This window comes from Mus caroli, unplaced genomic scaffold (genome assembly GCF_978045245.1).
Source record: "Mus caroli unplaced genomic scaffold, Mus_caroli_1 scaffold_8, whole genome shotgun sequence".
In the NCBI taxonomy this organism is placed as follows: Eukaryota; Metazoa; Chordata; class Mammalia; order Rodentia; family Muridae; genus Mus; species Mus caroli.
The window spans coordinates 3,004,578-3,021,637 of NW_028227263.1; the positions used below are offsets into that span (position 1 = coordinate 3,004,578).

Here is a 17,060-nt window from a genome sequence, read left to right on the forward strand (position 1 = left end):
CGGCTATGCTACCTTTTTATATTGGTTCCTTCCAAACACACATTCCAGATGTCTGTCTGTCTGTCTCTCTCTCTCTTTTTCTCTCTCTGTTCATGGTTCCATAGCTAATTTTCAGTTGCAAGTCCAAGTGCATGTGTATGGTGTATACAGGTGTGCATGTGTGTGGTGTGTACATACACATGTGTATGTGTGGTGTATACAGGTGTGCATGTGTGTGGTGTGTACATACACATGTGTATGTGTGGTGTATACAGGCGTGCGTGTGTGTGGTGTGTACATACACATGTGTATGTGTGGTGTATACAGGTGTGTGTGTGTGTGTGGTGTGTACATACACGTGTGTATGTGGGGTGTATACAGGTGTGCATGTGTGTGGTGTGTACATACACATGTGTATGTATGGTGTATACAGGTGTGTGTGGTATGCACATACACATGTACAAGTGTGTGATGTATACAGGTGTGCATGTGTGTGGTGTGTACATACACATGTGTATGTGGGGTGTATACAGGTGTGCCTATGCTGTGCATATACATGTATACACATATACGTGTGTGTGTGTGTGTGTGTATAAATCAGAATCCTTATCAGGTATCTTCCTCAGTGACTTTCCACTTTATCTTTTGAGGCAGGGTCTCTCCCTGAATCTGGATCTTGTCGATTCAGCAAGAACAGCTAGGCAGCCAGCATTGGGGACCTTCCTGCCTCTGCATCCACAGAGGTAGATTAATGTCACACATCATTGTTCTTGGCTTTTTATGGGCTGAGCATCCAAACTCAAGCACTTATGCTTACAAGCCAAACACTTCGCTTTCTAAGCCATCTGCCTCCCCAGCTCCTTTCCAGTCCTTTATGTTGTGGCAAAGTTCACATGAAGTTTACCATCTTTCCTATTTTTGCCATTTTTTTTTAGATTTATTTATTTATTTTCTGTATATGAGTACACTGCAGCTGTACAGATGGTTGTGAGCCTTCATGTGGTTGTTGGGGATTGAATTTTAGGACCTCTGCTCACTCCAGTCAACCCCACTTGCTCTGGCCCAAAGATTTATTTATTATTATACATGCATAAGTACACTGTAGCTGTCTTCAGACTCGCTGGAAGAGGGCATCAGATCTCATTACGGGTGGTTATGAGCCACCATGTGGCTGCTGGGATTTGAACTCAGGACCTTTGGAAGAGCAGTCAGTTCTCTTACCCACTGAGCCATCTCACCAGCCCTATTTTTGCTATTTACTTAATGCTTTTACTCAGTCTTTGAAAATTTCATACATGCATACAAAGTATCTTGATTACATCCACTGCCACCCCCTTCCCTACATATCATCCCATTTTCCAAAGAACAGTTCAGAGTATAAGGACAGTCACAGTGTCATGCAGCCAGCCTCGTTACCTGCCACAGAACTTCCTCATCTTCTCCTACTGAAGAACTGTTGGTATAAAACATAGACATCCACCCCAGTCACTGGTGCCCATCCTGGCCTGTGGACACCATGACTCTGGGGTCTCGCAGGAGTGGGATCCCCCAAGAGTGTGTGTCCCCTTGTGACAGGCCTGTCTCGGTCAGCATAGTAGCTTTAGGGGCCACCCCCATTTCAGTAGGTATCACAACCCCTCCCTTCTCATGGCTGGATTCTGCTGTGTGCATGGCCACACTGTTGCTCCCGTCATTTGTTAATTTGTTAGCAACACTGTGACTCTTGCTGTTTATACAGCTCACCACCAATGCCTCACTTTCAGTTCCTCTGGGTATAAACCTTGAAATGGGATTCCTGGATTACATTGTGTTTTAGTTTCTTTATTTGTAACTGTGGCCAAAATCCTGGCCAGATGGGACTTGAAGGAGGAAGGGTTCACAGTTCAAGCAGATGTAGCGCTGTGGCAGGAAAAGCAAAGCACAGTGATGGGCCAGAGAGGTAACAATAATCTGCAGTCAGGAAGCAAAGGGGACAGGAAACGGAGGTCTGCCCGCAGTGACAGACTTCCTCCAATGAGGCCCTGATTCCTGAAGGGTCCACAACTTTCCAAAATGTCACCACCAGCTAGGCCTCAAGTATTCAAATACAAGAGCCTAGGGGAGACATTCCACACTGAAATCACCAAGTGGTAGTTCTGACCAAGTTTTGAGGAACTCTATATAGATCATTTCTCCACTGTGCTGCTGGAGATAGAACCCTGAGCCTTGTGCATGCCGGGCAAGCACCTGCACCACTGCCCAGACCTGGTTCACTTCTTTCTATTGCTGCATTATAATCCACTGTCTGGATAGACCTGTTTGTCTATCCATCCACACGCTGAAGGGCAAAGTCTAGCATGCCTCTGAGCTTCAGCAATTATAGCTGTCACAAACACCCACTCGAAAGGCTGTGTGTGGACGTGTTTATGCATTACGGGGTGAATGCAGGTGTGTGAGGTGCTTGCAGACCAGCTGGCTGAACCAGTTTGCATTCCCACCACCAGCTGCAGGTGAGAGCTCCCGCCGCTCTCATCCACACCAGCCTGGTCGCCAGTCCGGTCCTCTGTCTCTGCTCACTTCCACGCCAGTCCAGTCCTCACTCTGCACACCCAGGGATGTGCAGCGCACCTCCTTGTCACTGTGAGAAGTAACTCCCTGAAAATGGATGATGTTGTGAATACTTCAGAGGCCTATTTGTGTGGGAGCCATTTTGAATGATATTTCTAATAAGTTTGCTTTCTCGCTGTCCCTCACTCTCATATGGAGTCATAAAAACGCTTGTTTTCTTGGGGGTTGTCTCGTGCCCTGTGACCTTGATTTCTAGCAGTTTTGGTGGAAGGATGTGAATTTTTTTTTATCACCTTCATTAGGACATCTGAGGGCTAGAGAGATGGCTCAGCAGTTAAGAGCGTTTATTGCTCTTGCTGAAGTCCCCAGAAACCACATAATGGCTCACAGCTATCTGTAACTCTAGTTCCAGAAAATCTGATACCACTCTTCTGGCACTTTGTAGATGTACTGCACTTGAATTCACAAAGGCTTGCACAGTACACATAAGAAGATTTAAATGCACACATAAATGCAGCACCCACGGACCAGAATGTTTTCATTTTCCCTTCTATGTGTGATAGGGTCAGTTCCTGAACCTGGAGATCACCAATTAGCTAGACTGCCTGGCTAGCGAGCCCTAGGTACCTTATCCTCCCGGCTCTCTCCATCCACCAGCCCTGTAATTACAGGCATTGGCCACTCTGCCCTGCCTTTGTATGGGCAGTGAGAACTGCACTGGGGTCAGTCACACTTGTGTGACAGGCACTTTCCAGACTAAGCTGTCTCTTTGGGCTCCCCTCTGCATCTGTGCTCTCAGGTGCCCTAATTGAGCAGTCTATAGCAATCAGGGTCACGTGGGGGCAGAGGGGTGGCAGAGAGGACTTTCCTGTCTTACTCCTGACTGCAGGGTAAGTGCTTCCCCATTTCAGTCACTATGTAGCACACTGCTGTGGCTTGTGGGTGTCTCAGGCCTGTATTGAAGGAAGTCTGCTCCTTGCCTTCCTGTGAATATTGCTGAGGTCTGTTTGGTGGGCTCTGCCCCATAGTAGCCTCAGAGTCTCTTCTTACAGCCAGTGATGCTCATGTATAAGGTTTCGCATTCCTGGAACACTCATGCTTGCCTGCTTGGTGCACAGGCTGATGTGGATAGAACAGCATGGGAACTCCCCTCAGGTAGCGGTCTCCATGTTCAAGTGTCTACTTGCCTGAACCTGCTTGGTTTGGTTTTGGTCCTGATTATGCAGTTCACTTTTTAAAACAGAGAAGAAATTAAAAGTGGCCCTTCCTCTTTTTTTTGGGGGGGGGGGGAACGATGTGAAATTTGTGTTATTACTTCCTCAACAACTCTATGTACTTCACTAGTGAGAATGTTCCAGCCTTGAGGACTTTCCTCTGCATTTGTCTTTCCTTTTCTTAAACTGTAAGGCAGAAGATGGCTCAGCCCATCTAATTTATGGTGGCTCGGGTCACTGCAGATCTTGGCTTGTTTCATGTCCATGGAGAAATCTGTCTGCTTGTGGCGTGTAGTGTCATGGTTACAAAGTTCATGACTTCCACTTTGAATGAGAAGGTGTCTTAGTTAGGGCTCCTACTGCTGAAATGAAACACCAGGACTGAAAAGCAAGTTGGAGAGGAAAGGGTTTATTTGGCCTACACTTCCAGATCATAGTCCATCATAGGAGGAAGTCAGGACAGGGAACTCAAGCAGGGCTGGAACCTGGAGGCAGGAGCTGATGCAGAGGCCATGGAGGGGTGCTGCTTACTGGCTTGCTTGCTCATGGCTTGCTCAGCCTTTTTTCTTATTGAATCCAGGACCACTGCCAGCCCAGGGATGCTACCACCCACAATGGGCTGGGCCCTCCACCACTGAGCACTAGTTGAGAAAATGCCCTACAGCTGGACCTCACAGCATCCATTTCCTCAATGGAAGCTCCTTTCTCTCTGAGGACTCTAGCTTGTGTCAAGTTGACACACAAACAGCCAGTGCAGAAGGTGTGGGACTTCTCCTGAGCCTGGCTTATCTGTCCCCCAACCATTCCCCAATGCTCTCCAGCTCCTTCTGTTTTGCTGCCAATGACAGGACTTTTTTTTTTTTATGCCTGACTCCAGTGTTCATGCCTGGGTACTCCAGTGTTCATATGCACCTTTTCTTCATCCATCCATCCATCCATCCATTGATCGGCTCCTGGGCCATTTCAAATCTCAAGTTTTACAAACAGAACTGTAGACAGCACAGGTCTGCAGATGCCTCTTTGTGTATGGATTCTGTTTCCTTTGTCTGTAAACCCAGACGTGCAATAGCTGGATCATGAAGTAGGTCTATTTTTAATTTTGTGGGAAGTCTCTGTGCTGTTCTCCTTACTGGCTGGACTGACTTACATTCCCACTGAGAACTTACAGACATCCTCTTATTTCCATGCCATTAACAGAACCGTTTTTTCTTTTTCTTTTGCTATAGTTTCTTACTCTATAGCCTAGCTGGTCTCAAACTCAAGGCAATTCTCCTGTCTCGACCTACCGAATGCTAGCATTATTAAGTATGTGAGTCATGTTGACCTCATAACTGCCTTCATTATTTTGATTAACCATCCTAACAGGATGAAACAGCATATCCTTGTAGGTTGGTTTGTTCCCCAGCAGTGCTGGGTATGGATCTCATGGCCCTTAGCAGGGTAGGTGAGTCCTACCACTGTGCTACACCTGGTTCCTGGGTCATTTTGACTGATATGCTCTGTGTTTGTGGACACGTGTCCTCCTTAACATGAGAAATGTCCTATTTGGATGGATTACTTGATTTGGGGTTGTTTTCTGTATGTCTTGTATACCTTGGACATTAGCCCTCTGTAGCTAGTGAATCCTTCTCCCACCCTGAAGGACCTCTCTTGAGATGGACAGGCACTTTTTTATTTCAATTGTGTGCATGTGTGTGTGTGTGTTATGTGTACCATGTGTGTGTGTGTGGTATTGGCAGAGGCCACAGCCCTTTATAAGTCAACCCACTCAATATGGATATTAGAAACCAAACTTGGATCTTATGCAAGAGCAGCCAGTGCTCTTAACCTCTGAGCCATTTCTTCACCCTCAGAGAGACATTTTTAAGCTTGATTTAACCCTGCTTCTCTGTCCATGGGTCTGAAGTGATTTCTTCTTCACTTACTAATATTGATCATTTGTGTCTCCTTTTTCTTATCTGGTACACCACTGTTGCTGAGACTTTATCAGATATTTTGATCTTTTAATACTCAACTTCACTCTCTTCCTTGTGCATGCTTTTCTGGAATTATGGGAAATGTAGTCCCCTTTCACTGGCTAATTAGAGTCAGAATACTCTTGCCTTCAGGGAACAAGAAAACTTCATTGGGCATAGCCCTGCCTTGGGTCCCTTCTGTGCTTGTCCCTTGATTATGTGTACATACTGAGTCCTCAGAACACCCTACCTTTAGTAGTGATAGGCACTGAGATGGTTTGTATATACGTGGCCCAGGAAGTTGCACTATTTGCAGGTGTGGTGTTGTTGAAATAGGTGTGCCACTCTGGGCTTGGCCTTTAATACTCTTGTCCTAACTGCTTGGAAGGCAGAATTCTCCTAGCAGCCTCCAGATGAAGATGAAGAACTCTCAGCTCCTCCTGCACCGTGCCTGCCTGGATGCTGCCATGTTCCCACCATGATGATAATGGACTGAACCTCTGAACCTGTAAGCCAGCCCTAATTAAATGTTGTCCTTATAAGAGTTGCCTTGGCCATGGTTGTCTGTTCACAGCAGTGAAACCTTAACTAAGACAGAAGTTGATGCTAGGGACTGGGGTATTGCTGTGATAGGCCTGACCATGCTTTTGTCTGGAAGAATATGGATTTTGGGACTTCGGATTTGGAGACCAGTGGAATGCTTTAAGTGGGGCTTACTGGGCTATGCTAGTAAGAACGGGAAAGGCTTTATTGCTGAGGTTCATTTGAACTGTGCACACCTGACCCAAGAGGGTTCAGCGGAGAAGAATTTCAGTGTGTGGCCTAGAGACTGTTTTTGTGATATTTTGCTGGAGTGTAGCTGCTTTCAGCCCTTGTCTGGAGAGTTTGCCTAAGGCTAAGGGAAAGAAATTTTTATTAATTACATTGACAAAAGAAATCTCAAAAAAGCCCAGTAGAATCTTAAGTCTCTGGTTAAGTCTCACGAAGCAGGTGTTGAACAAGCATAGCAAGCCTAGAAAGGAAAGACATAAAATACATGAGGGGCACCAGGAAGTGAAATGGAGCTGAGTCCTGTGTTCAAGGATGTTAAATTGAATTAAGGGAGTGGTGACCTTGGGGCAAAATCCCACCCAGGTAAGTTTAGGATCAGGAGAATTAGTACATTCTCCTGCAGTATCATCTCCCACGCAGGAGGTCCCAGCTCTGATTACTCAGATTCCCCCTGCTCTCTGGAGTGCTCTCTTTGTTCCTACAATGCACTGCTAGATGATTGCGCGCGCGCGCACACACACACACACACACACACACACACACACACACACACACACAGAGAAAGAGAGAGAGAGAGAAAACAAAATCAGCAAAGGATCTACACCATTTGGGAGACAGCATGGCTGGGTCCTGCTGAGCTAGCGAGCTCCACCCCCAACCCCCTCATACACACCCCAGCTCCCACCAAAGGCAGGTAGAAGTGGCACCTGCAGAGAGCAGTGACAGCAAAGCCCTTACTTTTAACTGTTTTTGGTTTTGGTTGGTTGGTTGGTTGGTTGGTTGGTTGGTTGGTTGGTTGGTTTGGTTTGAGACACCTTCTTGTGTAGCCCAGGTTGGCCTTGAACTGGTTATGTCGGTAGAATGACCTGATCTTCCTGCTTCTATTTCCTAAGGTCTGGGATTACAGGTATGCACCACTATATCTTGTTTCGGTAATGCTGGGGATTGATCCCAGCGCTTCCTGCACACAAGATAACCTTCTACAGCCCCAGCTCTGTAAAACTAATACTTGATGGGAGAGTTCAAGGTTTAGAGATGTTTAGAGATGGTGAGGACAGGGGTGTTTTGAGGGCGCTGGAGTGATCTTGATCTTGGTCTAGGAGGCTGCTCAGCTTTGCAGCATTAGGCCAATGCAATAAAGCCACAGTACAGCAAGGATAGTGTCTTAGGGGTCCTGGAGGGAAGCAGAGGGGTCAGCACTACAAGCCCCAGCATCCAGTCAGTCAGTCTGTCTTGATAATCATCCTCATTGTTGTGAGTTCTGCTCAGACTGGAAAAAGACAAGTCCACTTTATCCCACAGCTGCAGCAGGCAAAGGCTCTAAAGTGAGTTGTATGGGTCAACAGGAGCCCAGCCTTACAGATCTCCATCCTACCTGGGGGTGGGGGAGAGAGGACCAGAGAACAGAACCTAGGACACAGGAAAGGGACCGGCCAGAAGCTTAGCCTGGCTCCTGGACTCTGGCTCCTATACTCCTGGCTATTTGATTTGAAGGTGAAGGGTAGGGCCTTTGATCTCTGATGTTAATAGAGTAGTGGCCACAAAGGTTCCTGGGAGCTCACTGGCCAGCCAGACTAGAGGTATCATGTGCTCCTGATTCAATGAGAGACTCCATCTCCAAAACAATAAGGCAGGTAGGGTTGATAAAGACACTGACCTCTGGATTCCACACATGTGCAAGCACACATGAACACACAGAGATGATCAGGAATCTGCTACTGCCACCATACAGTTCTGGAGGATAGAGGCCGGAATCAAGTGCCACAGGGTCATGTTTTGGTAAAAGACTATCCTGTCTGCCTATTCCAGCTTCTGGCAACTGCTAGGTATACTGTCGTGTTCATGTGTTCTCAGTCTTGGTGACCCTCCTCACACGGTCCTGTCCTCTGTGCTTATGTTTCTGATATCTCCCATAGGCCAGGACTCAGGATCAGCTCAGGTCTCAGAAATAGGGCAAGACTCAAAATCAGGGCACCACTGGGGATCAGAACAGGACTGGAGGTCAGGGCAAGAGTTAGGATTAGGGCAGGACTCGGGGATCAGAGAGGAAATCAATACCGGGGTACGAATCAGAATTTCTCAGATCCTGTGGTGTTCTGGTTGGATAGTGGAGGACTCCTGAAGCTTAAGAACTTGGGTCCTGTAGAACTGGCTGACTCAGGTTTATTCAGGGCACCTTATGGTCACGGATGGCACTGGCTGGTTAGCTGGCAAACATGGAGACTCGTGGAAGCAGGCACAGCACAGACCACCTGGCAGGGAGCCACTTGGACCAGCTTGGCTGGCTGGCAGGCAAGCACAGTGACTAGAGCATCGAGAGCCACAACGGTGGAGGGCTTGTTCCTGTCCTGTGCACAGGACAGTGGCCATTCCAGAAGAGAAGCACCATATGGTCAACCAGGTAAACACTAGAAAGAGCCAAAGTACATGGGTGCCTATATATGTAGAATCTCATCAGGGTCAAGGGGACCCTGTCGGTGTGTCCATAGGCTCCTGCAGTAGCCAGAGCACAGGCATGTATAGACATACACTAAAAACCTAGTGGTGTTGTTGATATGGACTCAGGACCTCGCCTGCATCTGAGGATCCTGGAGCAAAATGGAAGCTTATCTTCTAGGAGGGGCTCAGACAGGAAGCTGGGTGCTCCACCCAGGGTGTCTGTGTGCCCTCGACAAGGAGCAGCATTCTACCCCAGGAGCATCTCAGCCCCTCAGATGGAAGACACACATTGCTCTGCATTCATGGAGAAGGCCACGGTGACCATCCTACCCACCTCTTTCTACAATGGAGTCTACGGGTGGGCCAGCGTCTAGTCTCCTATAGAACCAGCACCCCTTCCCCCCAACTACCGGCTTCAGCAATCACAGAAAGTCTATGGCACTTCATCTTGTCTACTTTTTAAAGCCAGTTTGATGGGGAGGAGAGCTTTGAAAATCAGAGGCCATGATGATCAAATTGCCAGCTCTCTGTGAGAGGCCAATTTGTCCTCTCCCTGTCATCTTGGATTCCTGAAGCTGGGTCTCCATCATCTGCTGCCTCCTCTTTCCTAGGCATCATCTGGCCCTCCTGTGAGTCTGCAGAAGCGGCTTCTGGAAGAGCTCAACAAAGAACCTGTTTAGACAAGAGCACTTTGAGTAGTGCATGAGCGCCCCCTGGTGGCTGCGTGCTACGAGCCTGTGGTCTGGACAGGACAGAATCTGGCTTTGAAGGCACTGAGGCAGGGACCACCATTCCAGCAGTGAGAGTTCAGAACCCAGCAGTGGGTGCCTGAAGGGTGCTGCTTGCTTAGGCTGGTCTGTGGAGGTGCCCACTGGCCCATTTGTAAGCCTGATTGCTAGGTGTTCTAGTCTCCTACTCTTTTCCCCATGACCTACGCCCTAAAGAGTCCCTGAGGTAATTCACGTAATTCAGGCCCTGCAGGGAGAGGCTGACAGGGAGACAGGGCAGAGGCTACACTATCAGCATGGACTTCTGGGAAGGCAACAGCTTCTTCTTGCAGTATCGCCAACTGTTCTGGGCCCCTCAGTGATCTTGCTGGACCCTGTCCTGTCCCCTGTATACCCCACTTAAATCCACAAGGAAACCACTCTGCCTACCCCCTATTCCTTCTGCAACATCTTGCTCCTTGTGGTCCCTCTGTCACTGACAAGTTCCTGTGTCCATGTTGGACACCACCTGTCATCCCAGCTTTGCTCAAGCTTTCTCCCTCTCCTCTACTTTATCCAGCTGGGACAGATGTGCCACGCAGGTGACAGAGACAGAACTGCTGGCCTGCAAACAGGAAATACTGAGGCTGAAAGGGCTTCACCCAATGACAGAAAGGACAACCTGTGGAAGGCCTTTCCCAGCCAAAACCTCTGTTCCCACTCCTATTCTGAAAGGTGACAGTAAAGGTGAAAAGGAAGGGTGATAGAAGTTAGCCATCTTTGTTTAGGGTCCCCACTGAAGGACATGAATCCGTGTGGGGATTGAGGGTTCATCTTCTGATGTGGAGAGAGGAGGCAGGAGCCCCTGAGGCAGTCTCACCAGTGCAACGGAGGACCCTGGACTGATGAGGAAGCAGGAGGAAAGATGAGTTGTCCTCCAGTGGGGGAAGACTGGGGTGGGTCATCAGGTCATCACAGAGTTGCTGAGAACAGGAAGCTCTGAATGCGTCTGGCCCTCAGCTCCTGTGGCCAGCGGCTAGACAGCATCCAAGCAAGTCATAGACCCTATGGCTATGCTCAGTCTCTGTTTCTGGAACATTCCAGAGAGCTCGGGTTCCTACTGAGTCCCCTGGCCCTGTTGAGGACATGAGAATGAAACAAAACTTGGTCCTTCTTTGGGGCCTGTGCCCACCATGCCCTGTGCCCCATGTCTTGGGTTGTCCATATCTCCACAGCCCACTCACCCGAATGGCCCACTCTGAGGCCTGGCCAGGAACTTTGGGTCTCCATGAGGGGCCATATTGTTCTGGAAGACTCTCAGGATGCCTCTGACCCTCCCAAGGGGGCCCAGGGAGACCTGCAAAATGTCACAGAAAAATGAAAGGCAAGGAGAGGGAGAGACAGCTGCGGCCTCCTGTAAACAGTCTGATTTCCCAATGCGAACCAGATTGTGGCCTGGGACCTCAGGTAAACATGTGCGTCAGCAGCCCCAGCCCCCCACCGCCCAGGAGGCCCAGGGTCTGCAAGGCCCAACTCTGGGATGCATCACCGTCACCGCCCAGACGGTTCCTAATTAGGCAAAATTAGGCCTCGCATTCCTCCAAAATCCCCAAGATCTCTGCAATTTCAGGTCTTCCCCAAAGGAAAACATTGGGTAATTAAACAGCGTGAGCAAGAATGGTATAGAATGTTCTCTGGCTGAGGGAGCAGCTCTGCTTTCCCACCCACCTTGGCTGGACAGAGGATCTGCTGCTGGGAAGTGGATTAACCATGGCCTTGTTCTCAGGGCCTGGGTGGCCGTGGGCCTGGGGGAAGGGGGCAGCCAGCCCTGGGCCTGGATCTCTGATGGTGGGGGGGTGTGGGGGTGGGGGTGGGGCTGTTAGGCTCCTGTGGCCTGTGCCTTACCTGTGAGCAGTACCAAGGACAGTAATTTCAATAGTGCACCCTTGTGATCAGACTGTATCCAATCAGAAGGAAGTGACTCCATATTGTATAAAACAGTGGCTTTTCCAGCTGTGTGTTACCTGGAGAGACTATTTTATGAGTAGCTTTTGACTGCATTCTGAGGATGAGGGAAGTGTCTAGTAGGCACATGAATGGCACCATCTGTCCAGCACCACACAGGAAGCACAGGTTGATAAATAACTCACTCCTGGGACTCGAAAGACTAGAGTTTATCAGAGTGAACTGAGACCACAGGGCCACATGGTGTATGAAAATCAGGCCCAAGAACTTACCAGATGTGTCAGACCAAGAAAAGGGTGGAATCCCTCACCTGGACACAGTAAGGAGGTAGAGACTTAGTGTCTTAATGGTGATCACACACACACACACACACACACACACACACACACTGCCCACCCCAACATGTCATCTGATCACATGACTCAATAGTTTAGAGCACTTGCTGCTCTTCCGAGTTTGGTTTCCCAACGCTTATATTATGTGGCTTACAATCAACTGCTTTTAACTCCAACTCCAGGAGATCTGGCATGCTCTTCTGGCCTCTCCAGACACCAGGAACACATGTACCCATCTGTACACACACACACACATACACTTTTTTTTTTAATGCTCCTTGTAGTGAGCCCTGTGCGGAAGAAGCTTGCTGAACAAGCCTCAGGCTAGCACAGTCCTCTGGCTCGGAGTGGCACCTGAGGGTGGGGCATCCACCTCTGTGACACTCCACTGCCCCCACCGCAGCCCCTGTGTTTTTACACAGGGAACCTGAGAGGGCCTTAACTTCATCCAAAGTATTGACGTTGGCTTTAACGGTTGGTTTGTTTGAGACAGGGTCTCACTATGGAGCCTTGGCTGACCTTAAACTTTCTATGTAGAACAGGCTAACCTCTTCACAGACCTCTGTCTGCACAGCCTCCTGAGTGAGTGCTGGTGTGAGAGGCGTAGGCTACCACTCCAGGCCTCACACTCTGTGTTGCCACATTCTGTGTTGCCACTAGACCTTTTGGGTACCAGACATTCCACTTCACACAAACAGACAGACTCACTTTCTCAAACTGTGGAATGTGGGTTAGTAAGAAACAAGACAGTGGTAACAGGTTTCTGAACTCATAAAGACAAAAAGTCGATTCAAAGTCAAGTGTGTCATGAATCTATGATATTTCTGGTGGGGCTAACCCATGTTCTTTTCTTTTGTGTGTGTGTGTGTGGTATAAGTGTGTGTGTATGTAGGGTATGACCATGTGATATATATGTATGTGTAGTATACGTATGTGTTGTATATGTTGAGGGGAGTCTGGAGGGGTGAGGGTGTAGTGGGTAGAGGTATGTGTGCATGTGTGATATGTAACTGTAGGTGTGTGTTGGGGGTGGGGTAGGGGTATGGGGTATAGTGTGATATGTGTATGTGTGTGTGATGTGTGTGTGTCTGTGATGTGTGTGTATCTTTCTGTATGTATGTATGTATGTATGTATGTATGTATAGAAGTGTGTGTGTGTGTGTGTGTGAGTGCGTATATGTGTGTGAGTGTGTGTGAGGGTGGGTGGAGTGTGGGGCGTGTTTGTGATGTGTGTCTGTCTGTGTGTGAGTGTGTGAGTGTGTGTGTGTGAGTGCGTATATGTGTGTAAGTGTGTGTATGTGTGTGTGTATGTGTGTGAGTGTGTATTTGTGTCTGTAGGTGTGTGTGGGTGTGTGTATGTGTGTGTGAATGTGTGTATGTGTATCTGTAGGTGTGTGTGGGTGTATGTATGTATGTATGTGTGTGTGTGCAATATGTGTCTGAGGGATGACACAGGCCACATGTGGAAGTCAGAGGACACCTTTGCAGAGTTGGTTTTCTCCTTCTGTCTTCCTGTGAGTCCCAGGGATCCAATAGAGAGCTGTAGGTTCCTTAACCTATTCAGCCGCTCTCCACCGCAGCAGTGTTCTCCTCTCGAATAGATGGTAGAATTATAGGTATGCGAGACTTGTTTTCAAATGACTTTATGTATGTGAATTATTAATGTTACACTCATTATCAGTCCATGTTTGATAGGTATACTCGCTTTTTCCTGGCAGTAGGCCTAAGGTGAGTTTGCCAGGAGTGGGCTATGAATTATACCTATGTATACGCCTATGTGTCTGGAGTTGAGTTCAAGTTTCTTTTATTAAAAGAGAGTTGTGGGTAAAAAAACAAAAAACAAACAAACAAAAAACCCAAACAAAAAAACCCAAAAACTCACACACTCCTTGTGGGCCAGCAGCTAAGGACGATGACGATGTCAGTCTTTGGGGAAAATCTAATCCACCCAAAATGAGATAAACGTGACCATCATGCGGCCCTGCTTGTCAGCCTAGTATAATTGTAACCTTAGCTCCACCCTTCAATGGAAGTGTGGCTCTGCCCCAACTCCCTGGTCCCCTCTCTCAGATAGGAAGGGTGTAAAATGTCACACATATTAATGTCCCCTCCTTTTCCTTCTCCAGAAAGGCTAGGATTGGTTTGCTAGGCTGTGTTCATGACTTAGACACATAGATCTCTGTACACAGTTGTGAGTGTGAGTGTGTGTGTGCGCGAGCGCACATATGTCAAACAGTATGGTTTCCATGTCACACAAAGGCAGGTCAGATGTGGACATTGCCTTTGTGGCTGTGAGGACAGATCTGACTCCATGTTGAATATGTGGGATGCACTCACACATAGGACAGGCAACCTGTTGCTGCCACTTTAAAGCTCTCGAGGTGAGCAATATGGTTCCAGAGAGTGGTGGGCATGGCCTTGCTGTTGGGCTGGCATCAGGTGTGGAGGTAAGCACTCAGCTAGCACCAGGGACTAAGGATGGGGCACCTATGTGTTCTTGGTGCCTTCATTGACATGTCCAGCATTCACACACTGGAGGTGACAAGCCTTGTGTTAGGTGGCCATTCACTCGTTACCTGGAGGAGGAGGGCACAGAAAATGACAGAGCCAAGGGAGACACAGGACAAGAAGGGCTGGCAAATTTTCACTGCTGGCCATGAAAGGACCATCTCTCAGGAATGTCAGCCAGAGGGTGACACCGTGACTTCTGCCATTTGGCTCTCCCTTTGCCTCTCTGATAAGACATCCTATTCTCTGCGGCTCCAGGGCTAACTCACAAACACGTCTGTAATGAGTAATTCCAGGCCTCTAGTCTGTGACTGTGTGAGACCTATGAGGCCTGTATTAACTGCCTTATCAAATCCTGCTTGACACATCCTGTAGGGAGGCCTCTCCCACCACTGACTTTCAGGCCACAGGGCAGGGAAAGAGGTGAGAGCTGAGGAGATAATCTCTTATCAGCTGTGTGTGCCCAGCTCCCAGGACAGTTTTGAGGCTGGCCTGATCCCATGGGACTTTCCCTTCCCGTTGAAGGAAATAGAGGCTCAGGGCCCGGAAGGCGTGCGGACCATGTTGAAGGAGGCCAGCTCCCTGGGGAGTCCTGATTGTAGCACATGTCAAGTGTGAGTATGAGCAGACGCTGGCCCAGCACCTCCTCCACAGCTAGGAACGGCTCTCCTCTGGCGTGGGAAAAGTCCACTGGGTCACGGCTCTTCCGTGAGAATCTGCTTACAGTGGGGCCTGCCTGTGTGGATGCCTTACGTGCAGGTCTGCCTTTCCAGGCCACTAAACTCTGTCCCTGCCCTAGCCTTAGCTACCTGCTTGTCTCTGGCTTCTCACCCCAAGGTGTCCCACAGTGGAACTGTAGTCTTCCCCTAGTACTCAGGCCTGTCTTAGCCTATCCTCTAGAGCAGTGGTTCCCAACTTGTGGGTCACCACTCCCAAAAGACCATAGGAAAACACAGATATTTAAATTTTGATTCATAACAGTAGCAAAAGTAAAGTTAGGAAGTAGCAATGGAAATAGTTTTATGGTTGGGGTCACCACAACCTGAGGAGCTGTATTAAAGGGTCACAGCATTAGGGAGGTTGAGAGCCACTCTTCTAGAGGGACACAGGATGGCCTTTGCATCTTGGGTCAAGGCAAGATTCTGTGGGACACGGACCATACACTGAACCTCCACCTCACTAGGAAAGCATAGCATTCCTGTGGAATCAAAGAACTTTCTAAGAAGGGAACAATGGAAAGGAGAAAGTCCATGCAGAGTGTCAAGTCCCCATGACCACGAGTGTGTCAGTCACACTTGTGTCTTCTAGAGTCATGAATTAACTGCAACAGGGAGCTTTCACCAAAGGAGCAGTGGAGTGGGAATTAGGTCAGAGAGAGTAAAGCCTGTGAGTGAGGCCATCTCAGAGCCACATGGGCCTGGGGGCCATCAGAAGTAGGCTGCTAGCTCACTCTTGAGCCTTGCCATGTCAGCTCTACAGGTCCCCTGAAACCGGACCACAGAATTCTCATATGGTTAAAGAAATTACAAGAAACTGTTAACATTTTGGATATTTCTAGGTGGTATTTTTTTTTTAATATCCATATTACTATATTCTTTGTTTGCTTGCTTGTTGTGACAGGGCAGGACAGTCCCATGACTTGACACATGTAGAGGTCAGAGAATGACTTGCAGAAGTTAGTCCTCACCTTCCGCTGTGTGGGTTCAGGGGACCAAACTCAGCATCTTTACCTGCTGAGCCAGCTCACCAGCCCTTAAAAAGGGCTTTTAAAAGATGAGGTTTCGCAATGACTTCTTCCTGAAAGACAGTTTAGAGCAAGAGAGACTTTGAAGAGGAGAGAAGAGGAATGAGAGAGAGGGAGAAAAAATGGGAGAGAGAGGGAGAGAGAGAGAGGGAGGGAGAGAGACAGAGAGAGGAGAGAGGGGAGAGTGGGAGGAAAAAAGGAGGGAGAGAGGGAGGGAGGGAGGGAGGGAGAGAGAGAGAGACAGAGAGAGAGAGAGAAGAGAGAGATCACACTGTCACACTGGGATCTGCAGACTCCCTCTTCCCCTGGTGAGCAGGGCTGAGCCCATCTTGGGGACTGGAGTGCCAGCACTGGCTTGTCAGCCTGACTTTCCCATGAGAATCACAGGAGCAGGCAGGAGACAGGCAGAAAGGAATGAAGCTGGGAGCAGCTGGGTGTGGGTCTAAGAGGTCAAAGGTCTTGTTTTCTTTTAAAGGGTGATGGAGCGATCTGCTGTGTAAGAGATCACAGGGCCCGATCTGCTGTGTAAGAGATCACAGGGCCCGTGTGGTGGGGCACACAAACAATCCCAGTCCTGGAGAGGCAGAGGAAGGAAAGCTGAGAGTTGTAGGCCAGCCTGGAAGGCACAGAGAGACAACACCTTTGAGAAGAACTCAGCTCAGCATTGTTAACTGCGGAACATAGACCTTGACTCCCGGCCTTCAGCTTCCTTAAGGCACAGTTCGGCCAGGCGTGGTGGCTCACGTCTTTAATCCCAGCATTCGGGAGGCAGAGGCAGGCGGATTTCTGAGTTCGAGGCCAGCCTGGTCTACAAAGTGAGTTCCAGGACAGCCAGGGCTATACAGAGAAACCCTGTCTCGAAAAAAAAAAAAAAAAAAAAAGACACAGTTCACACA

At 48.6% G+C, this 17,060-nt stretch overlaps 1 protein-coding gene across 1 annotated transcript in view; it reads left to right on the forward strand.

Moving 5' to 3' along the window:
• Ifitm10 (interferon induced transmembrane protein 10) overlaps positions 1-16,835 on the forward strand; it is a 47,002-nt gene extending 30,167 nt beyond the window's left edge. The window contains 3 exon segments of the mRNA XM_085841147.1: positions 16,341-16,348; positions 16,675-16,758; positions 16,761-16,835. Coding sequence (XP_085697273.1) covers positions 16,341-16,348; positions 16,675-16,758; positions 16,761-16,835 — 167 coding nt within the window.
• Positions 16,836-17,060: the final 225 nt, after the last annotated feature.